General features: G+C 45.9%; 1 protein-coding gene across 9 annotated transcripts in view; it reads right to left on the reverse strand.

Moving 5' to 3' along the window:
* DNM3 (dynamin 3) overlaps positions 1 to 25,252 on the reverse strand; it is a 292,881-nt gene that overhangs the window by 56,486 nt on the left and 211,143 nt on the right. Inside the window, exon 22 of one of the 9 annotated variants that reach the window (XM_075616720.1) lies at positions 10,805 to 11,069. The exons of the other annotated variants lie outside the window; for them this stretch is intronic. Coding sequence (XP_075472835.1) covers positions 10,883 to 11,069 — 187 coding nt within the window. The 3' untranslated portion in view covers positions 10,805 to 10,882. Of the gene's footprint in view, positions 1 to 10,804; positions 11,070 to 25,252 lie in introns of those variants that run through there. 9 annotated transcript variants of the gene reach the window in all.

Raw genomic sequence — 25,252 nt, forward strand, 5'->3', positions numbered from 1 at the left:
CATGAGCCAGACCTGGTGCCCTCCTCCTGGCAGTACTTAAAGGCAGAACCGCCCTAAATGTAGTAGTGTCCTTCCCCTCTGAGGAAGGCAGGCCACACAACCGGGAGCATGAGATTGGGGCCTTCCCTTGTGCTTTTCCCTCTGGGGGAGAGTGAGTGTGTACCATACCTATGTCTCTGCTAGGGAGGTGGGGAAGAGCTAGGACGGCTGCGGGTGACCTTGGCTTGTAGTGACGGTCCAGAGACTATCCTTCAGTGACAGCTGAGAGTACTGCATCGGGCAGAAGCCGTGTAACTGCTGTACAGAAGACAATAAACCGTTCCAGTTGTTATATACCTCTTGCCTAGTGCGTGACCTTACAGGGGGGGGAGGTAATAAGTTCTACCATGGGAGATCACCTTCAGTTCCTAGAGTCTACGGCAGATGGAGGCGCTGCACTGCTAAAGAGATATGTGGGGTATGAACCCCAGATGCCTGGTCCTGTGTCCCCACTAACATCGGCGGACGACTCAGCCCTCCTGTTGCTAGCAGGTATATGCACCATATACCGTAGTAATGGACAAATCTCCCACTGGGTGGGGGAAACACCATTACAATTATAATGTTATGGAGCTCTGTAGCTCCTCCAAACTCCTTGTTAGGAAGGACATGTTTATTTCTGTATGTCATAGAATAACAAGGGCGGGCACTACATAAAACCAACATTTGAGGCATATAATCTCCCATCTCTCTCCCCCTCCTCCTCTTTTTCCAAACCCTCTCTCCCTTCCCCCCAACCTCTCTCTCCGGCTCCCCCTTCCCTTTCCCCCTCCCTCTTTATTCCTCCGTCACTTTCTCTCTGTCCCCCCTCCTCCTCCCTTTCTCGCTCTCCTCCTCTCTTCTTCCCCCTTCCGCTCCCTCTCTTTATTCCCCCCTCTCTCTTTCCCTTTCTCTCTCACCCCCCCTCTAAGGCCTCGGTCCCGCTGCGCTCGGTGGCGCGGGCGGCCACACGCGAGTTCCCCACCAGCAGGGGAATCCTGCGGAGCCGGTCCCGGTCCCCCCTGGCTGCACAGCTTACTACAGCCGCTATGGGATACAAGAGAATGGTGATCCCTAGCGTTGACGCGTCACGTGGTGTGGCTGTGAGCCAATGGGGAGGGGAGGCTTCGGGAGGAGGAGAGGCTTCGGGGAGCGGGGAGGAGTGTGGAGTGAAAGCAGCGTGAGTGCCTGTCTGAGTGCGTGTCTGAGTGCGTGCGTGCCTGTCTGTGTGTATGTGTGTGCCTGAGTGCGTGAGTGCCTGCCTCTGTCTGTGTGTGTGTGTTGCTTTACTTACCTTCAATCAGCAGCCCGAGCCGTGGAGGGAGGGGGGGGGGGGAGAGTAGTGGGTCCCTCCGCTCAAGCCACGCCCCCCCTCCCGCTCAAGCCTCCCACTCCCGCCCACCCCCGCCCAGGCTCCCTACAGACCGCATATCGCGGTCTGTGTATGTCAGCGCCCCGCCTGTCTGCAGTGCGGGCGCGCTGACTCTGGGAGCGGGGCCTTAGCCTAAGTGTTGACCATCATGTATTTCCTTTGTTCTTCTTGCAAAGGAATTAGAATGTCATCATTAGCCAAACAGTAAAATATGTAACTATGATATAATCAGTGTATCCACTATAATGACAAATGTATTATTTTCTGACATAACAAAAAGAAGTAACACATGACAGAGACGAAAGCAGAAAAAAAAATACTTTTTTGGAGCTTGATTCACCTAAGTTTGCAAAGCACCGTTTTGGTCAATTACAGCTGCCAACATGACCCGCAGAGCTAGACCTGGCCAAGGGTTTAAGGAAATGATGCGTGCTTGTGGTGAAACAAGCGGGAATGTTTGAGCACAGAGCCACTGGGACAAAACTCAATCTCAGGTTGGCAGCAAACAAGAATTGTCACCATCTGGAAGGTGTTCAGAGAGGGATCTTTGGGAAATGAGGAGATGGGTGGAGGAAAGGCCACTAAAAAGTGCACTTCTATAAAGTCACATATATTTCAGCTACAATCAACTGAAATCACTTAGGTCTAGATTCCCTAAATCACTTAAAATCTGGGTAGATAACATCGTTACCTAAATCGTGAACTGACGTTCTTTGCCCTGAGATTCATACAAAACATTGTATGCAAAAATAATTTTATTATAAGGTTATATATATTTAGTATAAGGTTATACTAGAGCTCATTAGCATAGGGTTAACGTAATTTATTTCGGGATAATGCTTCGGTATCTGCATATAACGTGACATTATTTAAGTCTTGGCATTACTCCCAGCCAGAAACTGAAATAGGGTTTAGGGAGGATAGTAGAAGAGAGGAAAATAAAACTATGTTATTTAAGTCATACCTAAACCTGGCGTTACTCCCATCCAGACACTGAAATAGGGCTTTCCCCTACTACTTTTACCCTACTTCAGTGTCTGGATGGGAGCAACGCCAGGTTTTGGTATGATTTCAATTACTGTCGTTCTTGGCATCACCATTAAGGGAGCTTCGTGAGGATGGCATTATGCTAGCGGCTTGTTTGCATATACTGTAATTTGCATAGAATTTCCCCAAACATCCTTTCTTACTAACGCTAGGCTTCAGTGGGTACAGCTTTACCATTAACGTTCTGTTAACTGAGATTAACATTACGGTAAATTGCCAAACAGAGTTTAGTGGGACAGTTATATAACAACTTGCACAAATGTAACTTCTTCACTGTCAATGTACTTGTAACACATGTATGTATGTATGTCTTTATATAGCGCCATTAATGTACATAGCGCTTCACAGTAGTAATACACGTGACAATCATATAAATAACAAATAATACAAATAACAGCTCATGGGAATAAGTGCTTCAGACATAAAAGTAAAATTTCGGGAGAGGAGTCCCTGCTCCGAAGAGCTTGCAATCCAATTAGTAGGTAGGAAGAACGTACAGTAGGAGGGCATTCTGGTAAGTGTGTTTGCAGGGGGCGAAGCTTTATGTATCATGTGTATAGCATTAGCCACAGTGCTACTCATATGCTTCTTTAAACATTAGGCATTGCACTATAATGTGTTCCTAGTCCCTTTGGCAGTGAAGGCATTAACAATTGTTTCATAATGTAAGATATGTTGCAGATTTAGACCCAAATGGATTACAGTACAAATCATAATGAAAAATGTACAAATACACTATTTATATTGTTTTTGTTAACGGCACATACTTAACTGAGAAAACAACGTGCCAGTAACTTTCCCAGCACGTCCGTTATAATGAGGTTTTGTTAAAGAAAAAGCACAGTGGTGCACACAAGCGATTTGTTTTACATCAGTATTTTTCAAAAACAGAACTACCGGAGCATTTCACAAGAATGTATGTAAAGCAGGGTTATATATTGTAAAGGAAAATATTTTGCATAAGGAAAAAACAGGATGCGTTCATGGTTCACTCATTAAGATCCTCTCTCTTTTCGGTGTTTTTTCCGTTTTTCTTACTGCCGTATAAGGGACAAGAGGATATTACTTCTTTAGGAGGTTGCACCATCAGAAAGCTGCTGTTCCTAAACTACTGTACCTCAGTGGCTCTATGAGTAAAAAGGAACCAACACTGATAACAACACTGAGTTTGAAGCAGCGGAGCCTGTCCAGAATTGTATCTGTCTTATTGCCTAAAAGAACGGCCTTCTTGTAAGTGCGCATTCTACAGGATTCTATTTGTATTGTTATAAGGTGTTTTAGTTTTACAAATCTGTGCTACGGTATGGTGTGTATTTTCCTCTCTCTTTCCTGAGATTACCCACGCCCACCACACGGCCATACAACCTTGCCACTGATTGTGATTGGCCTATTATAACTCATAAGTATGTGAGTATAAATTTTGGAAGATACTGCTGTGTCTCCTCTTGAGAGGGTCCAAACGTTATTATCCTATCGTGTCCCTTTTTTTGTTCTTTTCTCCTTTATGAATGGTGCTGTCCCTCGCTCCCTTTTTTTCTTGCAAGACTACTTTGATCTGAAGAAACTCTGAAACGGTTTCTTATCTATAGGTTGAGTAGAGGACATTTTCTAAAACCCACTCTGGTTTTTTCACTTTACTTTGATATGTAACAGATTTATTAGATATTAGGTCTTTGGCAACCTGGTTTGAGTATATTATCACTGTGTCAATTAACATATTTTATCACCATGGTTATAACATATGGCATGTTTATTATTAGCTGAATACAGGCAGTCCTCGTTTTACAACGCTTCGCTTTACAACGAATGGCTTATCCGACGCTATGCAATGCATACCTATATTCATTTTTACAACGCCAAAATAGCTTATCCAATGCTCTTACGACGCTTTGCAACGTTGTGTATGTGTGTGTATATATATATACAAATTCACATAAACAACGTTGCAAAGCGTCGTAAGAGCGTATATATATAATATTATACTATATAATATTATATTATACTATATAATATATTATTTATTATGTTATATCTTATACTATATTAGTGAAAGCACTGTATGTTTGCCTGCCTGCCTGCATGCATGCCTGCCTGCTGGATGTCCGGTGTCCCTAGCGGCAATCTCATTGGTCCCTTGGCCCGCCCGCCCCCGCACACCTCTCATTGGCCTCACACACTCACACCACCCCCTTGGCCCGCCCCCTACACCTCTCATTGGCCTGAGGCGGAGTGACGGGCCAAAGGTCCAAAAAAATAAATAAAACACACACACACACACACACACACACACCTCTCTCCCCTCTCCAAATCACCTTTTCCCCCTCCCCAGCGGCATCACCTCTTCCCCCTCCCCAGCGGCATCACCTCTTCCCCCTCCCCAGCGGCATCACCTCTTCCCCCTCCCCAGCGGCATCACCTCTTCCCCCTCCCCAGCGGCATCACCTCTTCCCCCTCCCCAGCGGCATCACCTCTTCCCCCTCCCCAGCGGCATCACCTCTTCCCCCTCCCCAGCGGCATCACCTCTTCCCCCTCCCCAGCGGCATCACCTCTTCCCCCTCCCCAGCGGCATCACCTCTTCCCCCTCCCCAGCGGCATCACCTCTTCCCCCTCCCCAGCGGCATCACCTCTTCCCCCTCCCCAGCGGCATCACCTCTTCCCCCTCCCCAGCGGCATCACCTCTCCCCCTCCCCAGCGGCATCACCTCTCCCCCCTCACCGCTCCAAATCACCTCTCCCCGCTCCAAATCACCTCTCCCCCCTCCCCGCTCCAAATCACCTCGCTTCCCGCAGCTGCCACGCGGCGCGTAAGATGGCGGACCCCCTTCCTCCCTCGCGGCGCCGAGTCAGACGGTGGCGGCGCCCGGAAGTACAGGTAGGTGTCGCTCCCCACCTCCGGCGCCAAATGGAACTGAGAAAGGGCGCATCAACTGAGGTGTGTGTGTGTGTGTGTGTGTGTGTGTGTGTGTGTGTGTGTGTGTCACTGTCCACTGCCCCCCCCCCTCCTATCCACTGCCCCCCCCTCCTGTCCACTGCCCCCCCCTCCTGTCCACTGCGTCCCCCCTCCTGTCCACTGCGTCCCCCCTCCTGTCCCCCCTCCTGTCCACTGCCCCCCCCTCCTGTCCACTGCCCCCCCCCTCCTGTCCACTGCGTCCCCCCTCCTGTCCACTGCGTCCCCCCTCCTGTCCACTGCCCCCCCCCCTCCTGTCCACTGCCCCCCCCCCTCCTGTCCACTGCCCCCCCCCCTCCTGTCCACTGCCCCCCCCTCCTGTCCACTGCAGGAAATGCAGGGGGAGGAATCCATGCCTTTGAGGCGCCCCCCCCCTCCCTTTGACGCCCCCCCCTCCCTTTGACGCCCCCCCCCTCCCTTTGACGCCCCCCCCTCCCTTTGACGCCCCCCCCCTCCCTTTGACGCCCCCCCCCTCCCTTTGACGCCCCCCCCTCCCTTTGACGCCCCCCCCCTCCCTTTGACGCCCCCCCCCTCCCTTTGACGCCCCCCCCTCCCTTTGACGCCCCCCCCCTCCCTTTGACGCCCCCCCCCTCCCTTTGACGCCCCCCCCCTCCCTTTGACGCCCCCCCCTCCCTTTGACGCCCCCCCCTCCCTTTGACGCCCCCCCCCCTCCCTTTGACGCCCCCCCCCCCTCCCTTTGACGCCCCCCCCCCTCCCTTTGACGCCCCCCCCCCCTCCCTTTGACGCCCCCCCCCCCTCCCTTTGACGCCCCCCCCCCCCTCCCTTTGACGCCCCCCCCCCTCCCTTTGACGCCCCCCCCCTCCCTTTGACGCCCCCCCCCTCCCTTTGACGCCCCCCCCTCCCTTTGACGCCCCCCCCCCTCCCTTTGACGCCCCCCCCCTCCCTTTGACGCCCCCCCCCTCCCTTTGACGCCCCCCCCCTCCCTTTGACGCCCCCCCCTCCCTTTGACGCCCCCCCCCTCCCTTTGACGCCCCCCCCCTCCCTTTGACGCCCCCCCCCCCTCCCTTTGACGCCCCCCCCCTCCCTTTGACGCCCCCCCCCCTCCCTTTGACGCCCCCCCCCCTCCCTTTGACGCCCCCCCCCCCTCCCTTTGACGCCCCCCCCCCCTCCCTTTGACGCCCCCCCCCCTCCCTTTGACGCCCCCCCCCTCCCTTTGACGCCCCCCCCTCCCTTTGACGCCCCCCCCCCTCCCTTTGACGCCCCCCCCCCCTCCCTTTGACGCCCCCCCCCCTCCCTTTGACGCCCCCCCCCCTCCCTTTGACGCCCCCCCCCCCTCCCTTTGACGCCCCCCCCTCCCTTTGACGCCCCCCCCTGCCTTTGACGCCCCCCCCTGCCTTTGACGCCCCGCGCGCACACACTGACTGACTGCCGCACGCACACACTGACTGACGCACACACAAAGCCTGACTGACGCACGCACACACTGACTGAGGCACACACTGACTGTGTGTGCGTCAGTCAGTCTGTGTGTGTTTGTGTTTCTGCCTCAGACTCACTGACGCGCGAGCAAACACACAGTGACAGACGCACACACGCTACATGAAGCTGTAAAGGAGGGAGGGAGGGGGGGGACTGGATTGATGTGAATGGGGGACAAACAGAGAGAGGGGGGAGGAGAGAGAGGAACGGGAACATTACATCCCGGGCAACGCCGGGTCTCTCAGCTAGTTATATATATAATACAGTATGAGATATCTCCTGATGAAATCACTTTATGTGAAGAAACGCGTAGAGAAGAGCGTTTTTTAGCTGCTGTCACACTGTGATATATATTTTGACTCTATCCTCACTGCCCACCTCATTACGGACTGCCTTTGGGAGTGCAGAGAGACTTCTCTGATCAGCCCCTGCATCGCGGGGTCACGGACTACAGACCTCATATCCGGATACACTAACATTGTGGAGGACTTCCGGGTCACATTGTGGTGAGCTTTTTCCTGTATCCCCTGCTGGATGTCGGTTCAGCAGAGCTGAGAAAACCCAGACAGAGAGAGGGCGCGCCATCCAAGGCACAACGTGGGCGGTTGGCGAATGAGTATACTCATTATATGCATTTATTTATCCTGTGTTTGTGAGTTCGCATTTGTTGGTTTTATTCATATTCATTTTTATTAAATTGTATTTTTTCATGCTGCACTAGGATCGGGCGCTTTCTTTTCTTGTTGTTCACAGATTTCTGGGAGTTCGTTGGTCCTTGATGAGAGCAGCCAGATCCTAGCATGGACCCTTGGTTTGGTTGATATATTTTTACATTTTTCACATTTTTTATTTTTATTTTTATTTTTGACACACTTAGTGTCATTTTTTCTGTATTTTTCCATTCATCATTCATTTAGTATCATTCAGGAGGGATTCATTAGTGCAGTAGTCATAACTACCAACACATGCCATTTTATTATATTTGTATTGTTCACTGGCATATATTTGTGTTTACAGCAGCTTTTTAAACATTGGCACTCAGCATTTTATTATAACATATTGCATGTATTTTTATTAGTGTGAGTCAATCATCCATAATACTGTTGCATTCACTTTTGCCATTCACCTTTGCTATATCCATTTAATACAATCATTTGGTAATTAGTCTGATTTTACACCTGAGGAGCGCAGTCTATTCTTTGTTTGTTATATAATACAGTATATACACTATATAATTTATGTGTGTGCTGCATATCTTATTGCCTGCATAAAATATTTGGTGTATTTTAGTGTTAAAAATGCCTTCAGGAACGGAACCTTTCATTTAAACAGTGTTCCTATGGGAAACGTGTTTCGCTTTACAACGTTTCGGTTTACAACGCCATTTTGAGTAACGCATTGTGTCGGATAACCGAGGACTGCCTGTACCCGTATTGTAAGAGGGCGCCACGCTAGACATTTGTGTTTTGAATAATCCATTGACCATTGGCCAACAGGAAGATTTCCCTGTTGGTCACTTAACGCCCAAGAAGGATTTGAAACTCAAGAAAAGGTTAATTTTTTTAGGGATCTGAACCCCAAAAATGTCACTGTCCTTGTAAGGCATATTTGCAGCCAGCCATGTGTCCTGAGAGCCAGGGTGCGCACACGCATTTGGCAAAGACCTCTATTTTCAAAGTGGCTTTAACTGGTTCCTGATGGAAGGCATGCTTGCTACGTTGTGACTCAGAAAAACTTCTGAGAAAATCATGTGACATTCACTGACATGTTAGTTACTGAAACTCAACCTACCCACAGCTCTTTACAATGTGATTGCCTAGAGACAGAAGTACAAAGATTGAATGAGAAGACATTATACTTTGGTGATCACTACATTGCTTTTTGGGAAAAAATATGCTTAGTTTACCAAAAGCATCATCATCTTCAAATTACCTTCTTTATCCACTCAGCATAAAAACATTTCAACAGTGACTTTTCTTCTAGAAGTCCTCCCTAATTCTATCATGAGTCTTAGTTAATGACCCACACTAAGGAGACTCATCAAGTCCAGAACTTGAAATGGCATAAAAATGCAGTGGTACCGTGTCTGACGTAAAAACTCTAATTTATTTAACATAAAAAAAAGGGAAAGCTAGTTTAACCATATTTTACAAAATTGTATGCAATATTTATGCTTAAAAAGCAGAAAATGATAAAGGCTTCCTAAAATATATTTCTTTAAATACAGCAAATACAAAATACCACTTGTGGTGTATTTGCATGTGTCAGACAGGTCTGCAACCCTGTCTTTCCCCATTATCGAACAAAAAGAATACCTGGGCACTCTCTAACTGGGTTCCAGTGATGATAAAAAAAAAGCTGGGTCCTAGTGATGATATATAAATAGATAGATACTACCTTCTTAAGGAGTACAGTTACCCCTTAAACTGAAGTCTCTTCCTGATGCTCAAAACCCTTTTCAAGATCCTTAGTGCAAACATGACATGAAAGTCAGCTAATTAGCATCTCACTGCATGACAATACATCTTTATTATCATATTTTGAGCATTGGCTTTGTTATATATCTATCACCCTGTGCTCCCCTATTTTCTTTCATGTTTTGTTTCCCCATTATCGCTTAGCAAACACTGCTTCCACTGCAGCTAGGGATTCTGGGTAATTACATGCCAATGAGCATAGTTTGTCACTCTTTACTTCTTATCCATTTTAACATGGACCCCTATGCATGCCGGATTACAGCACAGCATGGAGTAAAGAAGTGCACAGCCAGTAAACCAACTCATAGGCAGCTTTTTGACATTTTGGGTCTTATCTGTGTGAGATTAGTTGCTGAATATACAATGTGACGCTGGTAAGTGGGTATAACCAAACATTTAAAAAGTTATGGTTGGTAAAAAAAAGTAACAAAAATCCTAACCTGTATTTCTTTAAATACAAACCATATTAGCCTGTCGATACAAAAGTAGTGGTGTTCCAGGGGGAAGAAATGGAAGTAGCATTAGCCTCTAGACCATCACAATTCTAAGGCCGTGCCTATAGTGCCGTCGTTGGCGACGGCGACACGGCGGGTGACGTCACCCGTCGCCACCGGCAAAAGTTATGTTTCGCCGGTTGGCGGGGTCGCGGTATTCCGGCAATTTGATTTGTTCAGCGGCCGTCACGTGACGCGGCGGCCCTTGAAAAATCAAATTTTGCCGGCTTCAGATTTTCACGACGGCGGCGTCGTCGCTCCGTCGCTTGTTGCCGTTGTGTGCACTATAAGCGCACGCGGCAGCGGGAATGTATTTGTTTTCGGGCAACGTCGCGTCGCCGGCACTATAAGCGCGGCCTAGCACTGATCAAGTCCAATTGTGCTGTAAAACTGACAACAAGATACATTTTTAACATACATCTCTCAGCATCATTGAATCAAGTGGAGCGGTTATATGAAGAATAGGCAGAATTAGGGAAAAACAACAGACAGGGTGACTTCCTCCAAGTCTAAGATGGGGTAAACCTTGCAGATCTAATTCAAATATAAAAAATAAACTTTATTATTAAGTTTCTAACATTTGACACAGTGACAGAAGGAATAAAGTGTAATGTGTATCTATTTAGCTACATTTGCAAGGAGCCTAATACATGTCCCCTAAAGATCTACAAGGCTACATGACTGAGGCAGTTATGTGTGAGCTATATAAAATGCCAGGAGACCAGCCCTCTTAGCACCAGCGGAAATATATTATAAACTCTCAAGAGTGAGTGTGTCTGGCTAGATTAAACTACTATAAAGCTCCTTCAGTTTACCTTAGGTAACATTTTTTCATGACTGAGCTAGTTCTGGGTCAGTCAAAGCCTCCAATCTCTCCCTTATTGATACTGATTCTCTGATAATGATTAGGGCAGATGACAAACTCTCCCACTGTCAGAGGCCACAAAGAGAAATAATTTATGCTTAATTAATAAAAATAAAAGCAGACAAATATTTTCTTTAAGCATAGCTTAATCTGTTTAAGGAACATTATAACAATGTTACATTCTTTACAAAATATTTTTAGGTCAGCACTAGAGATGGGAGATTTATTTTTTTGCAGATTTGGATCCGCTGGTCCTTTTAGTTCGCAAATTTCTGCAAATCTGTCTCAAAAAGGGCAATTCGACTTTTCTGGATTTTTCTTTATCCCTGACAATCCACGTGGCGGATTCAGCTATACGTTGGCGGATTTTTAAGCATCCAATCCGCGGATTCTGGAATCCATGCGCAGACCTACGGAGGAAGGTTCCTTTAGCAGTATAGGGGGAAAGCTGCAACATACAAAACACTCCTGTTGCAATGGTGGGGTACAGTCATGAGACACATTATTGTTACTTTATAGAGCTCAGGACAACCAAACAGAGAGTTAGGCCTCGGGCATGGTCAGCGCCCCGTGCTGAGGCGCGCGGCTGCTCGGCACTGAGCCCCTGCAGCCGCAATGAGAGCGGCTTTAGCAGGGGCTCGCGCATGCGTCCGCACGCTGGGGGAAGCGTGTGTCTCACCGAGTCTTCAGATTTTCCTGCTTGCCGGAGCGCAGGGCCGGTCACGTGAGCGGTTCGCCCAATGAGGGCGAACCAGCTTCGTGACGTCACTGGCCCGCCCCCAGACCAGCCCACGGACGACGCGCTGTGTAAGGCCAGGAAAAGCACTGCTTTCCCTGAGCCTCAGCGCGCCTCCGCACTCGGCAAACCACTATGTCCCAGGCCTTAGAAGTGCTTGTGCTTTGGTAACCACAGAAACATTTGCTGTCAGAAACATAATGCAGTGTTAACTAATGTGCTGCCGAGAGCAGTTTATTACTCACTAGATCTCTCTTCCAATAACTGAGAAAAAAATATTAGATTTCATACAATAAACCCATTAACATTTGTCACTGTGTCTACCTACATGTAACGTTGTTTCCCCCACCCGGTGGGAGATTTGGCCATTACTGGTCGTGTGGTGCATGATACCTGCTGGTAACATGAGGGCTGCGCTGTCCGCCGGTGGTAGTGGGGACACGGGATTAGGTTTCTGGGGTACATTACTCACATGGTTTTCTAGCAGTGCAGCGCTGCTGTAGGCTCCAGATAGATGAAGATGATCTTCTACAGTAGAACTAATCACCTCTCCCCCCATTAAGATCACACACTAGGCGGGAGTATAACAACAGGAACGGGATTATTCTCTTGGTCTGTACAGTACAGGAACAAGGCAGGTCTCTGCCCACTGCAGTCTCTGGGATGGTCAACTGGAGGATGGTCCCTGGACCTACACTACAGGCCAAGGGTACCAGCAGCAGTCCTAGCTCTTCCCTGGTCCTCTAGCAGGACCATGGGTATAGGGTATCACTAACTCTCCCCCCAAGGGGAAGAGGAACAGAGTAGGCCAAGCTCCAGGCAATCCTGTGTGATCCCTGCCTCTCTCAAGTGGGGAGAGGCACTACTAAATTTGGGCCGGCACTGCCCTTAAGTACAGCTAGAAAGAGGGCACCAGGTCTGTCCCATGATTGGACATGCCCAGGCCTGATGTCACTGCCTCCCCTTATCACTTAGGTGCAGCACCAAGGAGGGTGGGAAATCCCATGTTCACTACTGGCAGACCTGCTTTTACCAGGGTTTACTGTCAGTACAAGGGCAGACTATTAGCCATAAATGGCATGGATATATATATTTCACATCATATATACAGTGAGTAAATGAATATTGTGCAGCTCTCTCCCTGTGAAAGATTGAGAGATGTTCTGCAGGTATACTCTTCTTCACTGGAATGTGTGATTCTATATCCTGGCAGATTATTAGAGTCATAATGGTGCAAATATTGCTCTACGAGAACAAAATTGAAAGCAATTGTGCAGAAAATCTTTTTCTTAATGAATGAGTGATGGTCTGCAGATATCTCTAAGCAGAAAGTCAGATAGAGCAATGCTCTGCAGACCAATACGCTGCTGATCTCCATGTGAGTAAACAGGGCACATGGAATACAGATCTCTCGCTAAACAGACAGATTGAGATACAGTATGTAGGCATGTCTGACTAAATGGGGTTCAACCTTCCAAATCTTAGTTTTGTGTTACATTATACACATTACATTAGGAGTTCAAATGGCAAAAAAGGTCCTGCAGGAGTTTTGGTTACTATCAATATCCTCTGTTTAGTAACTAAACTCCTGCAATGTGACAAGCCCAGGTGTGAATAAAGGTATAGAAAACTCTTGAACAAAGGTATTATTGCATTTTCAAATAACAGAGATACATGGGTGAAAATAAAGGCAAAGTTGACAGATCTAGTAAAAGCTAAAATAATCAACAGATGCAGAAGCCACAAGTGCTAAAATATCAGAGATAGTGCTGCCATAAAGACCCAGATATGAATGAGCCCAATAAAAGCAAAAACAATTTAAAGCTGCAATCCTGCCAGAACATAATTTCAGGCTGGTGCGTCAAAGAAGCCCCAAAACAATTAAATTGGATGTGTTATGTGCAATCCTGATTAAGCATGTGCTTCTCTATTGCAAAAAGAAAAGAGGCCAGTGGAATGAGGTTTATTCCAAAAGGGAGCTTGTGAGGGCAGGAACTACCAACACTTATCTAGTGCCAGTCTAGACTTTGAATATCTATCAAAACCAGATGAAAGCAGCTCCGCTACCAGGATATATTATGCTATGCATGTTTTTAAAGCAGCAATACCCACCAACATGCAGCTACAGTTACATTCAGATTAGGATACTGTCTTGTTTCCCATGCAAAACCCTTTCTGACTTCTGATAAGTGCCTAAAGATGAAGGAGTAATTGTTATTTTTCTTTTTGTGTGGCTTCGGTGATTACTATTGCAATCCCCGATTGGGACATCTGAATCCATCACTGGGACCCTGTATTTCTGAGCTCTGTATCTCAATGCTTTTTAATAAGTCAGGAAAGGACAAATACATTAATTACAAATGTACTGGCATAATAACGCACTTGTAGACAGGTTATATTTTTAAGGTATAATTCAATGAACACAGGAAATTGAGTACTTGGAGCCCTACATTTTATTTCACCTTAGAATTCATATTATGAGCATTGAATCAGTAGGTAGAAAACTCCTTTCTCCTATGGAAGAGATGGCAGCTATTTTTTTCTAAAACAAAAATAAAATCAGCATAACATTGGAGGGTTATATCACAAAAAGAAAAGAGTCAATGTACAAAACAAGTACAAGGTTTGTTGAAAGGGATATTAGCGAAAACTATTCTTTTGCAAAATGGAGGATTGTCATTTAGCTGACAGGGGGAACTGATACCCTTGTTCCAGAAGTTCTCACTCCCGCACAACAGCTTCTTTCTATCTGCTTTTTGTTATGAATATATAAACATTTATGGCCCCCTGAGAAAATTCTCAATCTGTTTTGCTTGGGTGTTATATTTGTTCGCTCAATGTTAGATGTCAGATAATGTCGAAAGCAAAAAAATCAAAGACTTGCTAACATTTCAGTTTTAGTACCGGGTTATGAAAGGGTTAAAAAAGAGAGACGTGGAGTGGGGAAATAGGGATATCTGAGTAGGAAGCCTGAGACAGACATAAACAGCCTACAGTAGAGGATGTGAAATGGTGACTCACAAGCCACATTTGGACCGCAAGGCACAACTAATGGCCATAGCCATAAACGAAGTAACACTTGTAATATGAAAAAGAAAATCCCCAACAATGTGTAAAAGGGGAACTATTCCTACTGATCATTCCATTTCTCTTAGTCCCTCCATGCCGGTACCAGCAAATGGGGATTAAGCCTGCCCAGGTGGGGATAGGACAAAAACTTTCAACAAATCAGACTCCACCAGTGCCTACAAGGCTCCCTCCTCTCTTCCTAATAACAGTTATCCATCTATTCGAGAACAATCAACAAAAACATTTCTCATGGCAAGGAACCCTGTACTGGCATGGAGAGACATTTTTTCTACATCGCTCCTATGCCAGTACGGTACCAACAAATGGGCATATACCAAAGCAATCTCCCTCAAAAGGTGGGAGAAAAAATATCACAAAGCAAGAAACAAGAGAAAAAAATCACTAAAAAATTAGCAGAATTTCTAAGCTTCTGCTGCGACAGCTGGCAGAGAGTCCAAGCATCTGCTGCAAAAGATACCTACAAAGATTCCACACAAAGAAGTGTATCCAAATAGCACAAATTGATCAAATATTTTTTCAGAACGTTTTGTTGTGGTAATTGTTTTAGATATTTGTGGCGCACCTCTGACTTTACCATGGTCAGAAGAGTATGCAACCAATAGCGGTTAGTGTCCTCTTTTTCAATCTTCTGCAAAACGTAAACAGCGTCCAAGCATCTGCCCCAAAAAAGGCAGAAGAGCAGATACGCTTCTGCCCAAATATTGCAGCACGAAGGCAAGCAGAACTCACAAACAGGCCAGCAGAGAGCTGGATCTACGTATAGGCCAGCAGGGCGCAGATCTCCGGATAGGCCAGCAGGGCGCCCGACCTCCATGTAGGCCATCAGGGTGCACGTACTCCGTATAGGCCAGCAGGGCGCCCAAACTCTGGAAAGGCCAGCAGAGCGCCCAAACTCTGGAAAGGCCAGCAGAGCGCCCAAACTCTGGAAAGGCCAGCAGAGCGCCCAAACTCTGGAAAGGCCAGCAGGCCCCTACACTCCGGACTGCAGTAGCATCAAATGACCATAGCAAAATCATCAGACTGCAGTGAGATCTTGTTCACGTAAGCAGAGGGACATGGCTTGCCGCTGAATACCACAATGCAGGGGGCATCATTTCAGTAAGATGTCTAACACCTCTGGTAAGTACACATCTGCTTGTCTCCCACTTAACACACAAGCGTATCATGGCTTTTGTGGACTTTGGAAAAGTTACAGGAGGAATCCTGATTACATTTACGAACAAAAAGGATAAGTTCCGAATGGAGGGGTCAGTTTGACCAGTTTGCCTCTGTCGCAGCGGCAGTTGGGGGGGGTAAGTGCTTGTCCTTGCCAGGCGGGGCTCGGGGCTGATAAAGCCCAGGGGTTGAGGCAAGTGGGCAGGACGGATGGTAGTAATTTCCACCAGCCCACTCGTGGCATCGGCCGGTTCACACGGGCTACGGTTGATGGGGCCAGCGGGTCAAAGCCCGTCTGACCCTGCACTTAACCTATTAAATGAGCATTCCGGCAGCGGATAGCACTTACTACATCATTATATAATAAACAAAAGCTGTGGCCTTTTATACCTCCAGACCGAGTCTGTCGTTATTTGTATGTTTTATGTGGGTACTGTTAAAAGAAGAGAGGGGGCTTCCTCGCAGCCTCCCTGGTCAAGTAATGCATCAAATTACCTCTGAGCCTGCCACCCTCCAGCTTCAGAGCATGACCTTTTGGTCCAGCATTCCTCTACTCTCTAAATTATGCTTCCCTAGTGTGCTTTGCTAAACCCCTTTCTGCATTTGAAAGTTACTAGAATTCCCTGCTCTTCTCCAAGCTGTACATATTAATGTCTTTCAGTCTATCCTGTCCTTTCAGTCTTTTTTATATAAACCATGTAACATCTTAGTAGCCCTTCATTACACAATCTCCAATGCATTTACAGTATGTCGTGGGGAATAATGTAAATCATTTTGAGGTTACATTTTTTTTCACATCTGGAAAAGCAGCACATGCATTCCACACCACCCATTCTCACTGTGAATCATACCAAGCATTTCAGTTAATTGCGTGATATTTATAATGTACAGAATATGTTTGACTTGTCGACACCAAATCCCTGTGAAAAGCTCTCACCTGAAGAAATATGTTTACAAGGTAACCATCAACAGCACACTATGTGCATGTTATAGCAGCAACTGAACACATTAATACAGAACAGGATTACAGGCACACGACCACTCTAGAAAGGTGATATTTGTCTCTGCTTTTTCCTGATGGTCCTATGAAGAAAGGGAATATCTCACATCATCTCTTTCCTGTACTTTGGGTAATATCCAACATACTGTACATCGCTCCATGCTTATTAGAGTTGTGTGAAGCTTCTGAATTATCTTTGCATTTAGGGTCCAAGTGTCACATGCATATGTAAGCACAAGCAGAATACACTAGTCAAACACTTTCCTCGTGAGGCACAGTGGAGGTTTGCCTTGAAAGATTGTCTTGTTCCTTTAAAATGTGGTCATCTCATCTTCATTCTCCTATTCATTTCATTAGAAAGGATCCCATCAATTTATACTTGCTGGCCAACCTCTAGTTCTATTCCATTTATTTCGATCTTTGTAGAATTTACAGATTTGTTGAATGTCACTTTGATCTTGCTGAGATTCATATGGAGGTCCACCAACTTCTCTGATTTGTTAGTGCATATCTTCTGGACATGTGGCAAAAATAACAAGAAGTACAGAAAACAGAAAATCCTTGTAAAACTTTTTATATGCTACTTGAAGAACAGGAATATTCCAGAACAATAAAATAATGCTATAGCTATCCTTATCGACAAGGAAGCATGCAAAGAACAAATACCTCAAGAACTGCAGAACAATCAGTCTACTTCCAATCACTTACAAGATTTTTCAAAGTGTCAGTCAGGCCCCACTGGATATCAATGTGGGGGTGGATTTGAATGCAATCAATAGGAGAATGAAGATGGGATGGAAGGCATTTGGAACAAAAAAAACAATCTTTCAAGGAAATGTTCCACTGTGTCTGAAGAGGAAAGTTTCAACCAGTGTATTTTGCCTGTGCTTACTTGGACCCGAAATGCAAGCATGATGTGGAGAGATGTATGCTGGGTATTACTTGAAGAGAAAGGAAAAAGAATGAGTGGGTTGGAAACCAAACAAGTCTGTGACATCATCACAAGGTGAAGAAATTAAAATGGCAGTGGGCTGGACATATCGCGAGGAGAAATAACCATTGTTGGATAAAAATGGTACTTGACAAGATTCCAATGGAAATTAAAAGAACAGAACAAGCAAAAGTAATATGGGAGGATCAAATCAGAAAGTTTATTGTAACAACGTGAAGAAGAGAAGCTTGCCACCGCAGTACTAAGAAGATCCTTGACAAGGCTTTCATCCAGTAGTGGAACGACAAGGGCTGAAGATGATATATATATATATGGAATAGGGACCCGTGTATCACTGACTGCCACTTTAAAAGTTGCCAGACTCATCCTACCAAAAAGAGTGAATGCCATCATTGTGTGTCTGTTTTAGTGGCAGTTGGAGCGTCTTAGATTCCTTGTGATGATTGAGTTCCAGGACAACAGTTGGTTTAATGACTTTGGATCCAGGCTTGTTTGGTGTCCCTTTTTCTTCTTTTTAGTATCTGTGGTGTTGGAGACGGACTAAACAGACTCTGACTCTATGAAGTCAGAAACTCTCTATTCACATTTCATGTGTTAGCACAGAAACCATAAATCTCACTCATTTTGCTTCTTAATTGTGTCAGGAATCCAGGATATTGAATGCTGTGCATGCCAGCGACACTATGCAAAAAATTAGCAAAATAATAATAATTTACTTCTTCTCCTACTCAAAGGATTATTGTGTGAGGCAAACAGGAGACCCTGACTTTTTTGACCTGCAGGAAGACTTTTTTCCCTTTCTCTGTTTAGCTAGTAATTGAGAAAAGGCAGAAGAAAAAAAAACTAATGATGAAGGAGTTCTTTGCTGTTGTTGGAGGTGGGGATTTACAAAAACTCTGCTTGGTTAACCTATTGCCAAGCTTCTGTTGGGCTCCCACAAAGGCACATTGTCCTGTTCCCCTGGGCTCATGCAGGCCATTCAGAGCACCACTTCCATAAGTCAATGCTTCTGACCTCATTCAAAGTTGGGAAGGCACAGCTCGTGTTAATCGCTAATGCATTGCAGTGAGGATAAAAAGCAGCAGTGTCCCTCTTTATCATCAACAAACACAAAATCAAATAATTTCATTCATGCTTGTGTATTTTACAAGCTTTGCCTTCAACTTCCCGCTATCACTGTAAGATCCTCAAATCATTTGCAATTCCTGAGCAGAACAGTCGTATTTATGGGGCCCACTAAAAATGTCCAAACTTGTGACCACTCAGAGCTGCTTTCTTCCCTATTTCCAAACCAACATATTGAACCTCCCTTCTTTTCTTAGCCTAAACAGCTTACAAATTGAGCACACAAATATCCTGCTTGTTTATTTCTAAAGCTTCCTGCATTCAAGCACTGAAACATTACTTCTCTAAAATACTTTGAACTATGTTATATCCTCACTGCTGCATTCCAGGAATTACCAGATCTCCGTTATGTACATGTAACAGGGTCTCCCCTGGCGCCCCTCACCTGCGCGGAGTAGGGGGTACCCCTGCGCTGTGTCAGGGAGCTGTAGGGGTGAGCGCGTTGCCAGGAGCTCTCGGCGGCATCTACAGCCAGTCACCGCCATTTTGTTTGCATTCGCGCATATGCAGAAGCTCGCGCCTGCGCAGTGTAGCCCCAGGAGATGCGGAGGCCATTGCAGAGAGGGAGGCAGGTCACCGATGGTGCTCCGTAGTGCAGGGACCCCTAGAAGTGGCGCCTGAGCAGTTAGGGCGATGCGGCGGCCATTACAGAGTTGCGCAGGCTCAGTGGAGAGTAGCGGCGGCCATTACACATAGAGCATGCAGCCCCAATGCTAAAGAGGTCCTGAGTGGACTACAACTCCCAGCAGCCTCTGGGGACTGCCCTTAACCACAGATCACATGCAGCCTGACAGCCACTAAGGCTGACAGATTCTCTGCAGCAGGGAATTGGCTACATTGTTGTGTGCAGTCAGGAAGCAGACTGTGAAGGACATGAGAGAGTGAGAGATGGGAGCAGGTTGGGGAAGGGTGTGTGTAGGGAGCAGTAGCCTCTGCATACTAAGCCAGGTTACCCCCCAGGCCCCAGATAGCCCTGAGTCACCAGTAAGTTGCTGCAGCTAGGGACAGACCCAAGAGAGGGATGCTGCCACCTTAGCTGAGCAGGATAGTCAGTGCAAGGGGGGGTTGCTTTCTATAGTGCCCAGTGTTATGTGATATCACCGGTGCCAGTTGCACGTGGTGATCGAGGCCTGCGTCTGGGCTCAGACAGGCTTTACCGTGAGAGACATTCTGTGGGTCAGACGCTCCCCGAGGGAGACACCTCACACAGAGGTGGGACACCGCGGAGGCGGATTCCTGTTCCTGCGTCAGACCCTTTTTGAAGATCGTTACACCCGGGCACGGACGTGCCCGGGCAGGTATCTGTAAGTGCACCAACTATACAAACGTGAGCAGCGCTGCCACACATCTGGGTGGGGGTCCAGGACACTGGTGTCGAGCACCCAATCAATGTGGGCAATGTATGGTTGGGTTACTATTGGGGCGGAGAGGCCAAGGGCCTACGAAGGGAGATAGGTGCCCCTTGCACCCAATGCAATGTTATGTAATGATGTGTTATGTTGTAGGGCATATAGTAAACTGTTTTATCCATACTCCGGTGTAAGTACTTACTGTATGTGGTTCCTGTGTAAGGGGTTATTCTGCACACTAGAATCCCTGCACAGGTGGAGGCGCTGTAAGCAGTACGTTCCAGGATACACCCCAGGCTCCCAGTGGCGGAGGTTCAGGCCTCCTGTGAGCCTATCAGGTATTGCACCACACCTGGTAACATATGTAGATTTCTCCACAGGGTCCCTATCTGCGATTGGGGGGAGGGGGGGTGGAAACAGTGTTACATACATATGAAGAAGGGATTTGGGTTTTTGATATGAAATAAAAACTACATTCAAGGGGGAGCATGCGCAGCGCGTTGAAGGATGGCAGCTTAAGTGAAAAGCTCTGCCGACACACACCAGAATGGACTGCCAAGATATGCTAAAATAATAGAAAAGATTATAAAAAGCAAACAGAAGATACAAGAAGAAGTTTGCCCACAAGTATGCCACCAAAAAACACAAATAAAAATCCCCGACTCAGCAAGATGTTACTAGTTTTTTTTACCAAGAACAGCACGCTAGGTGAGAGGCTGGAAGATGGCGGCTCCCCGCATAGACACTCCGGGACGATCTAGGAGCTGGACTTGCGAAGAGAAAAGACAAGAATTAAAAACGCAGACCAAGAATCACTCTTTCAGAAAAACACAATAAAATGGGAGACCTGGAAATCAAAAATGGCGGACGCTCTATAAAGACAAACATGGAGGAAGACATGTACAGGATCTCGAAGGAATTTTCCCAGTTAAAGGACAACATAGAGGAACGGAAGAATCGGTAAAGACGATGTAGACGGACGTTCACAGAGGTACACAATTTGGAGACGTTTATAATGTGAAATTATAATAGGCTTTATTGTGCCTTTTCCTTTTCATCAGGATATTATCCAAACACAGGGGGGGGGGGGGAACAAAGCTTCCATTCACTTGGGAGTATTTCTAGTGAAATCCTTGCAATTAGTTCACATCTCCATTAGTTAAGCTTCTCCCAGCCCAAACACATAACATGAAAATAAGCAGATATAAGCAGTCTCTTAATAAGGAAAGTCTTATCTGTTTAGTTGCTGTAGAGTAAGCTTCTCTGCTCTCCTGGAACCGCACCCGTGCGTGCACAGAAAAATATCAGCATCCAGGTTTAGAAGTCTTATTTGGTGTCTTGCAATCAGCTCTGCTGTGTGGCTGGCAGAGCTCAAGACTGGTCAGCTCCAGAGATCTGGGTTTCTTTTGGTCAGTCTCTCCTGGGACTCAAGAACCTCTGCTCTGTCTCTTCAAAGGTCAGCTCTCAGTCAGAGCTAAAGAGAGTCACTTCCTGTCTCAAAGGCAGGCTTTTTGTAAACAATCTAATCAGGCAGGTGGTGTTTAATAATTAACTACCACACTGCTAGATTAAAGGAACATTACTGAACAGGGATAAGTCCCCTGTTACAGACGAGAGAACCTGAGAATCAGGAATGTGCTTAAAGCAGTTCCAGGAGAACAATTACAGGCATATCTCATCAGATTATTCAGATTCTAGTCCTGGACATCAAGGAGGAATCCCTGTTGAAAACAGGGCCCACAGGGTCTTAGCCCGACGCAGCAACAATCCGAACACGAATAGAGACGGGCTCATAAAACGACATTATTTTACAACTAAAGATAAGATCCTTAACATTTGCAGGCTCAGAGGAGACGCGGATATTGATTTAGAAAAGGGGCCTCGATCCAAATATTCAATGATCTCACAATGATCACCATTGAAAGAAGAAAAGAGCTGAGACAGGTGCCAACTACCCTCAGAAACAAAGGGATTAGATATATGTGGGGATTTCCCTTTCACCTGATTGTCGTAAAAGACATAAGACAGCTCTCGATCCGAACACAGGAGGAAGCGGAGGGTCTGATGGAGAGCCTGAGCTTTAACCCAAGAAGAGATCACCCCCAGCAACTGGAGGAGGGCCCAACCAGACAACGAGGGAAGGACAGCGCAGGGGATCTCCAGAACAAAAGACCCGGCAGGAGCACAGGTATAACGTATACAGAGGAACTGATAGTTTAACATTGCACCCTTGATGCTCACCCACCCAACTTCCCTAAGTGTATCCTAGAGACCACGAGTGGAGGTTAATCACTGTAGCCAATATGTATGTACCAAATGACCATCAGGAGAAATTTCTAGAGGGGATATTGACGGACCTAAAGAAATGGGCGCGAGACTCTGTTATTATTGGAGGAGACTTAAACATGACCCTCAATAATGACCTAGATAGACCAAAGAAAGTAAAGACACAAACCACTAAAACATTCCGATAACAAAGCTGCAAAATTTAGATCCATGATGTAAAATTTGCCGTTGTAAGACACCTGAAGATCTCGAAACAACACCCAAAGAGATTATATATTCTATTCGACATCACACCATTCATACTCCAGATTGGACTACTTTTTTATTAGCCTACAATTGAGCCACGCAAGCCTGACAACAGACATAGGCACCATCACATGGTCGGACCATGCACCTATAGAAATACAATTAAAACCCCCTTGGTGCCCCCAAGGCAGTTTACTTGGAGATTTAATGACTCCGTTCTGAGTCACCTAGAGATAGAAAATAAAATTGCAGAATCCATGAAAGATTATTTTGATAATAATGAGGGAAGTGTAGACTCAGAGGCCATGCTGTGGGAAGCACATAAGGTTCACATAAGTGGGACATGAATTTCTATAGTGACTCACAGGAAAAGAGAAAAGGCCAAAACCATAAAGAAATTAACTGAAGAGATAACTATACTAAAAATTAGGCCACAAAGAGACTTCCAATAAAAAGATATTTAAGGAAATAATGAGCCTCCAAGGGGAGTTTAGGAATATACAGCTGGAAGAAGTAGAGAAAGCCTTGAGATGGACGAGGCTGCTCTTTTATGAAAAAGGCAATAAAGCCAAGAAATTATTAGCCAATAAACTAAAAGGTATCAAGGCAAAAATGGGGGTATATGCTACAAAGAAAGGGAATGTCACACATGATCCTGAGGGGATTGCCAGAGAGTTTAGCAAATTCTATACAGATTTATATAATCTAGAACATAACCAGACTCAAACAGAAGCTAAAAAAAAACAAAATAATAAACTATCATCAAAACTGCAGCCTCCCTGGGTTGACTGAAGAACTTTTGGGGTTGAATGCTAAAATAACAGAACTTGAACTGAGGGACGTGGTTAAAAATCTAAAAACAGCAAAGGCCCCGGGACCGGATTGAGTTATCCAACATTTACTACAAAAAAATACTTCAACATCTTGGCCCCACATCTATTAAAATTAACAAATGCCTTTATGGAAGGCGAAAAAATCCCACAGACAATGTCAAAGGCGAATATATAAGGAGGGGAAGGATTATGCTCAGATGCGAGAACTAGAGACCAATCTCGCTACTAAATTGTGATCTCAAAATATATAGTATACTGCCTAGACTAATACAGCCGGACCAAGTGGGGCTTATAATCAACAGACAAGCTTCGGACAATACTAGAAAAATGATTAATCTTATAGATCATGTACAAAAGTCAAAAGGAAAAAAGCACTACTATTAAGTCTAGAAAGCCTTAGGGCCTTTGGGCCTTCTTGAGATCGACAGTAGAGGAATTCAGATTCAGAGGTCCCATCATGGAGGGAATCATGGCTTTAAACCGGTCCCCCTCAGCTTACATTAAATTAACAGGAGCGAACACATAGTCCAGATTAAGAATGGTATGAGACATGCACCCTATAACCCTTACTGCTTGCATTAGCGATCGAACCCTTGGTATGTGCGATCTGGAGAAACGCAGACACCTTAGGGGTAACAATAGGGAAGAGTGAATACAAAATATTGTTATTCAGAGACAATGTAATTCTAACGCTGACCTGACCTTTGACGAAACTGCCACAATTTACACAGGATATAAGATCAACTTGGTTACATTTGAGGCCCTAAACTTGACACTACCCAGTAATGTAGTAAAAGTATTACAAATAAACTTTAATTACAGGTGAAAAGAGACTCCCCTTACATATCTGGGTATTTATCCAACTGAGGATCAGGCGCAGGCTCCACCTGTGAGATGTCAGGATCGGGTGCAGGCTCCACCCCGATTTTCATCCAGACTTGGTTCAGCTGGTGTTTCATCAGTGCCTGCTATGCAGGCCCCGCCGAGCACCGAATCAGGGACCTGATTCTAGTATCAGCTTCTGCTATGCAGCCGTTCTCCTATTGGCTGTTCCTCCTTTATAAATTCAGAGATTGCCTCTGCAAATCGGCTGAGCATAATAGTTCTTTACTTGCGACGTTGTGCTCGTTGCAAACAGTCTGTTTTGCCCTGCCCTGCCTTGCCGTGCCTTGTTCTATCTTGCATTCCAGTGACCTGGACCACGGACTCAAACTTCTACTACTCTTGACCTCAGCTTGGATATCTACCACTCTACCTTCTACTACCCTCGACCTCGGCTAAGTTACCTCTACTACCCTCCGGTCTCCTACCCTCGACCACAGCGATTATATCTACTACCTTACTTCTCCAAACATTGACCTGGCTACATGACAACGAACCTGCACACTGAACGTGGCCTCTTGGCTTCAGGTCGGTGTTTGCAAATCCCCACCTCAGCCTCGCGGTCCTATCCTGGTTGTGGTGCGGACTCGTTACACTGACTAACTCCTTAAGAAATGTATAACTTTCCAGAACTGATTGCACAAATTAAAAAAAGACTTGTCCACATGAGAGAACTTCCAGATATAATGGCTGTGGCGAATCTGCAGGCTGAAAATGAATATTTTGCCATGCCTAATAGACTGCTTTCAAATCCTCCCCATTCCAATTCCCTATACGATCTTAAGAGATCTACAGAACACATTTATTTAGTTGATCTTGTAGAACCAGAGGCTGAGAATAGCAACGGCAATACTCATGGCCTCAAAAGAAAGGAGGGATGGGGGGGTCTGCCGATGCAGACTATAAATAAGTACTATCTGGCCTCCTACCTGAAACAAA

The sequence above is a fragment of the Ascaphus truei genome, chromosome 10, assembly GCF_040206685.1.
Source record: "Ascaphus truei isolate aAscTru1 chromosome 10, aAscTru1.hap1, whole genome shotgun sequence".
Lineage (NCBI taxonomy): Eukaryota > Metazoa > Chordata > Amphibia > Anura > Ascaphidae > Ascaphus > Ascaphus truei.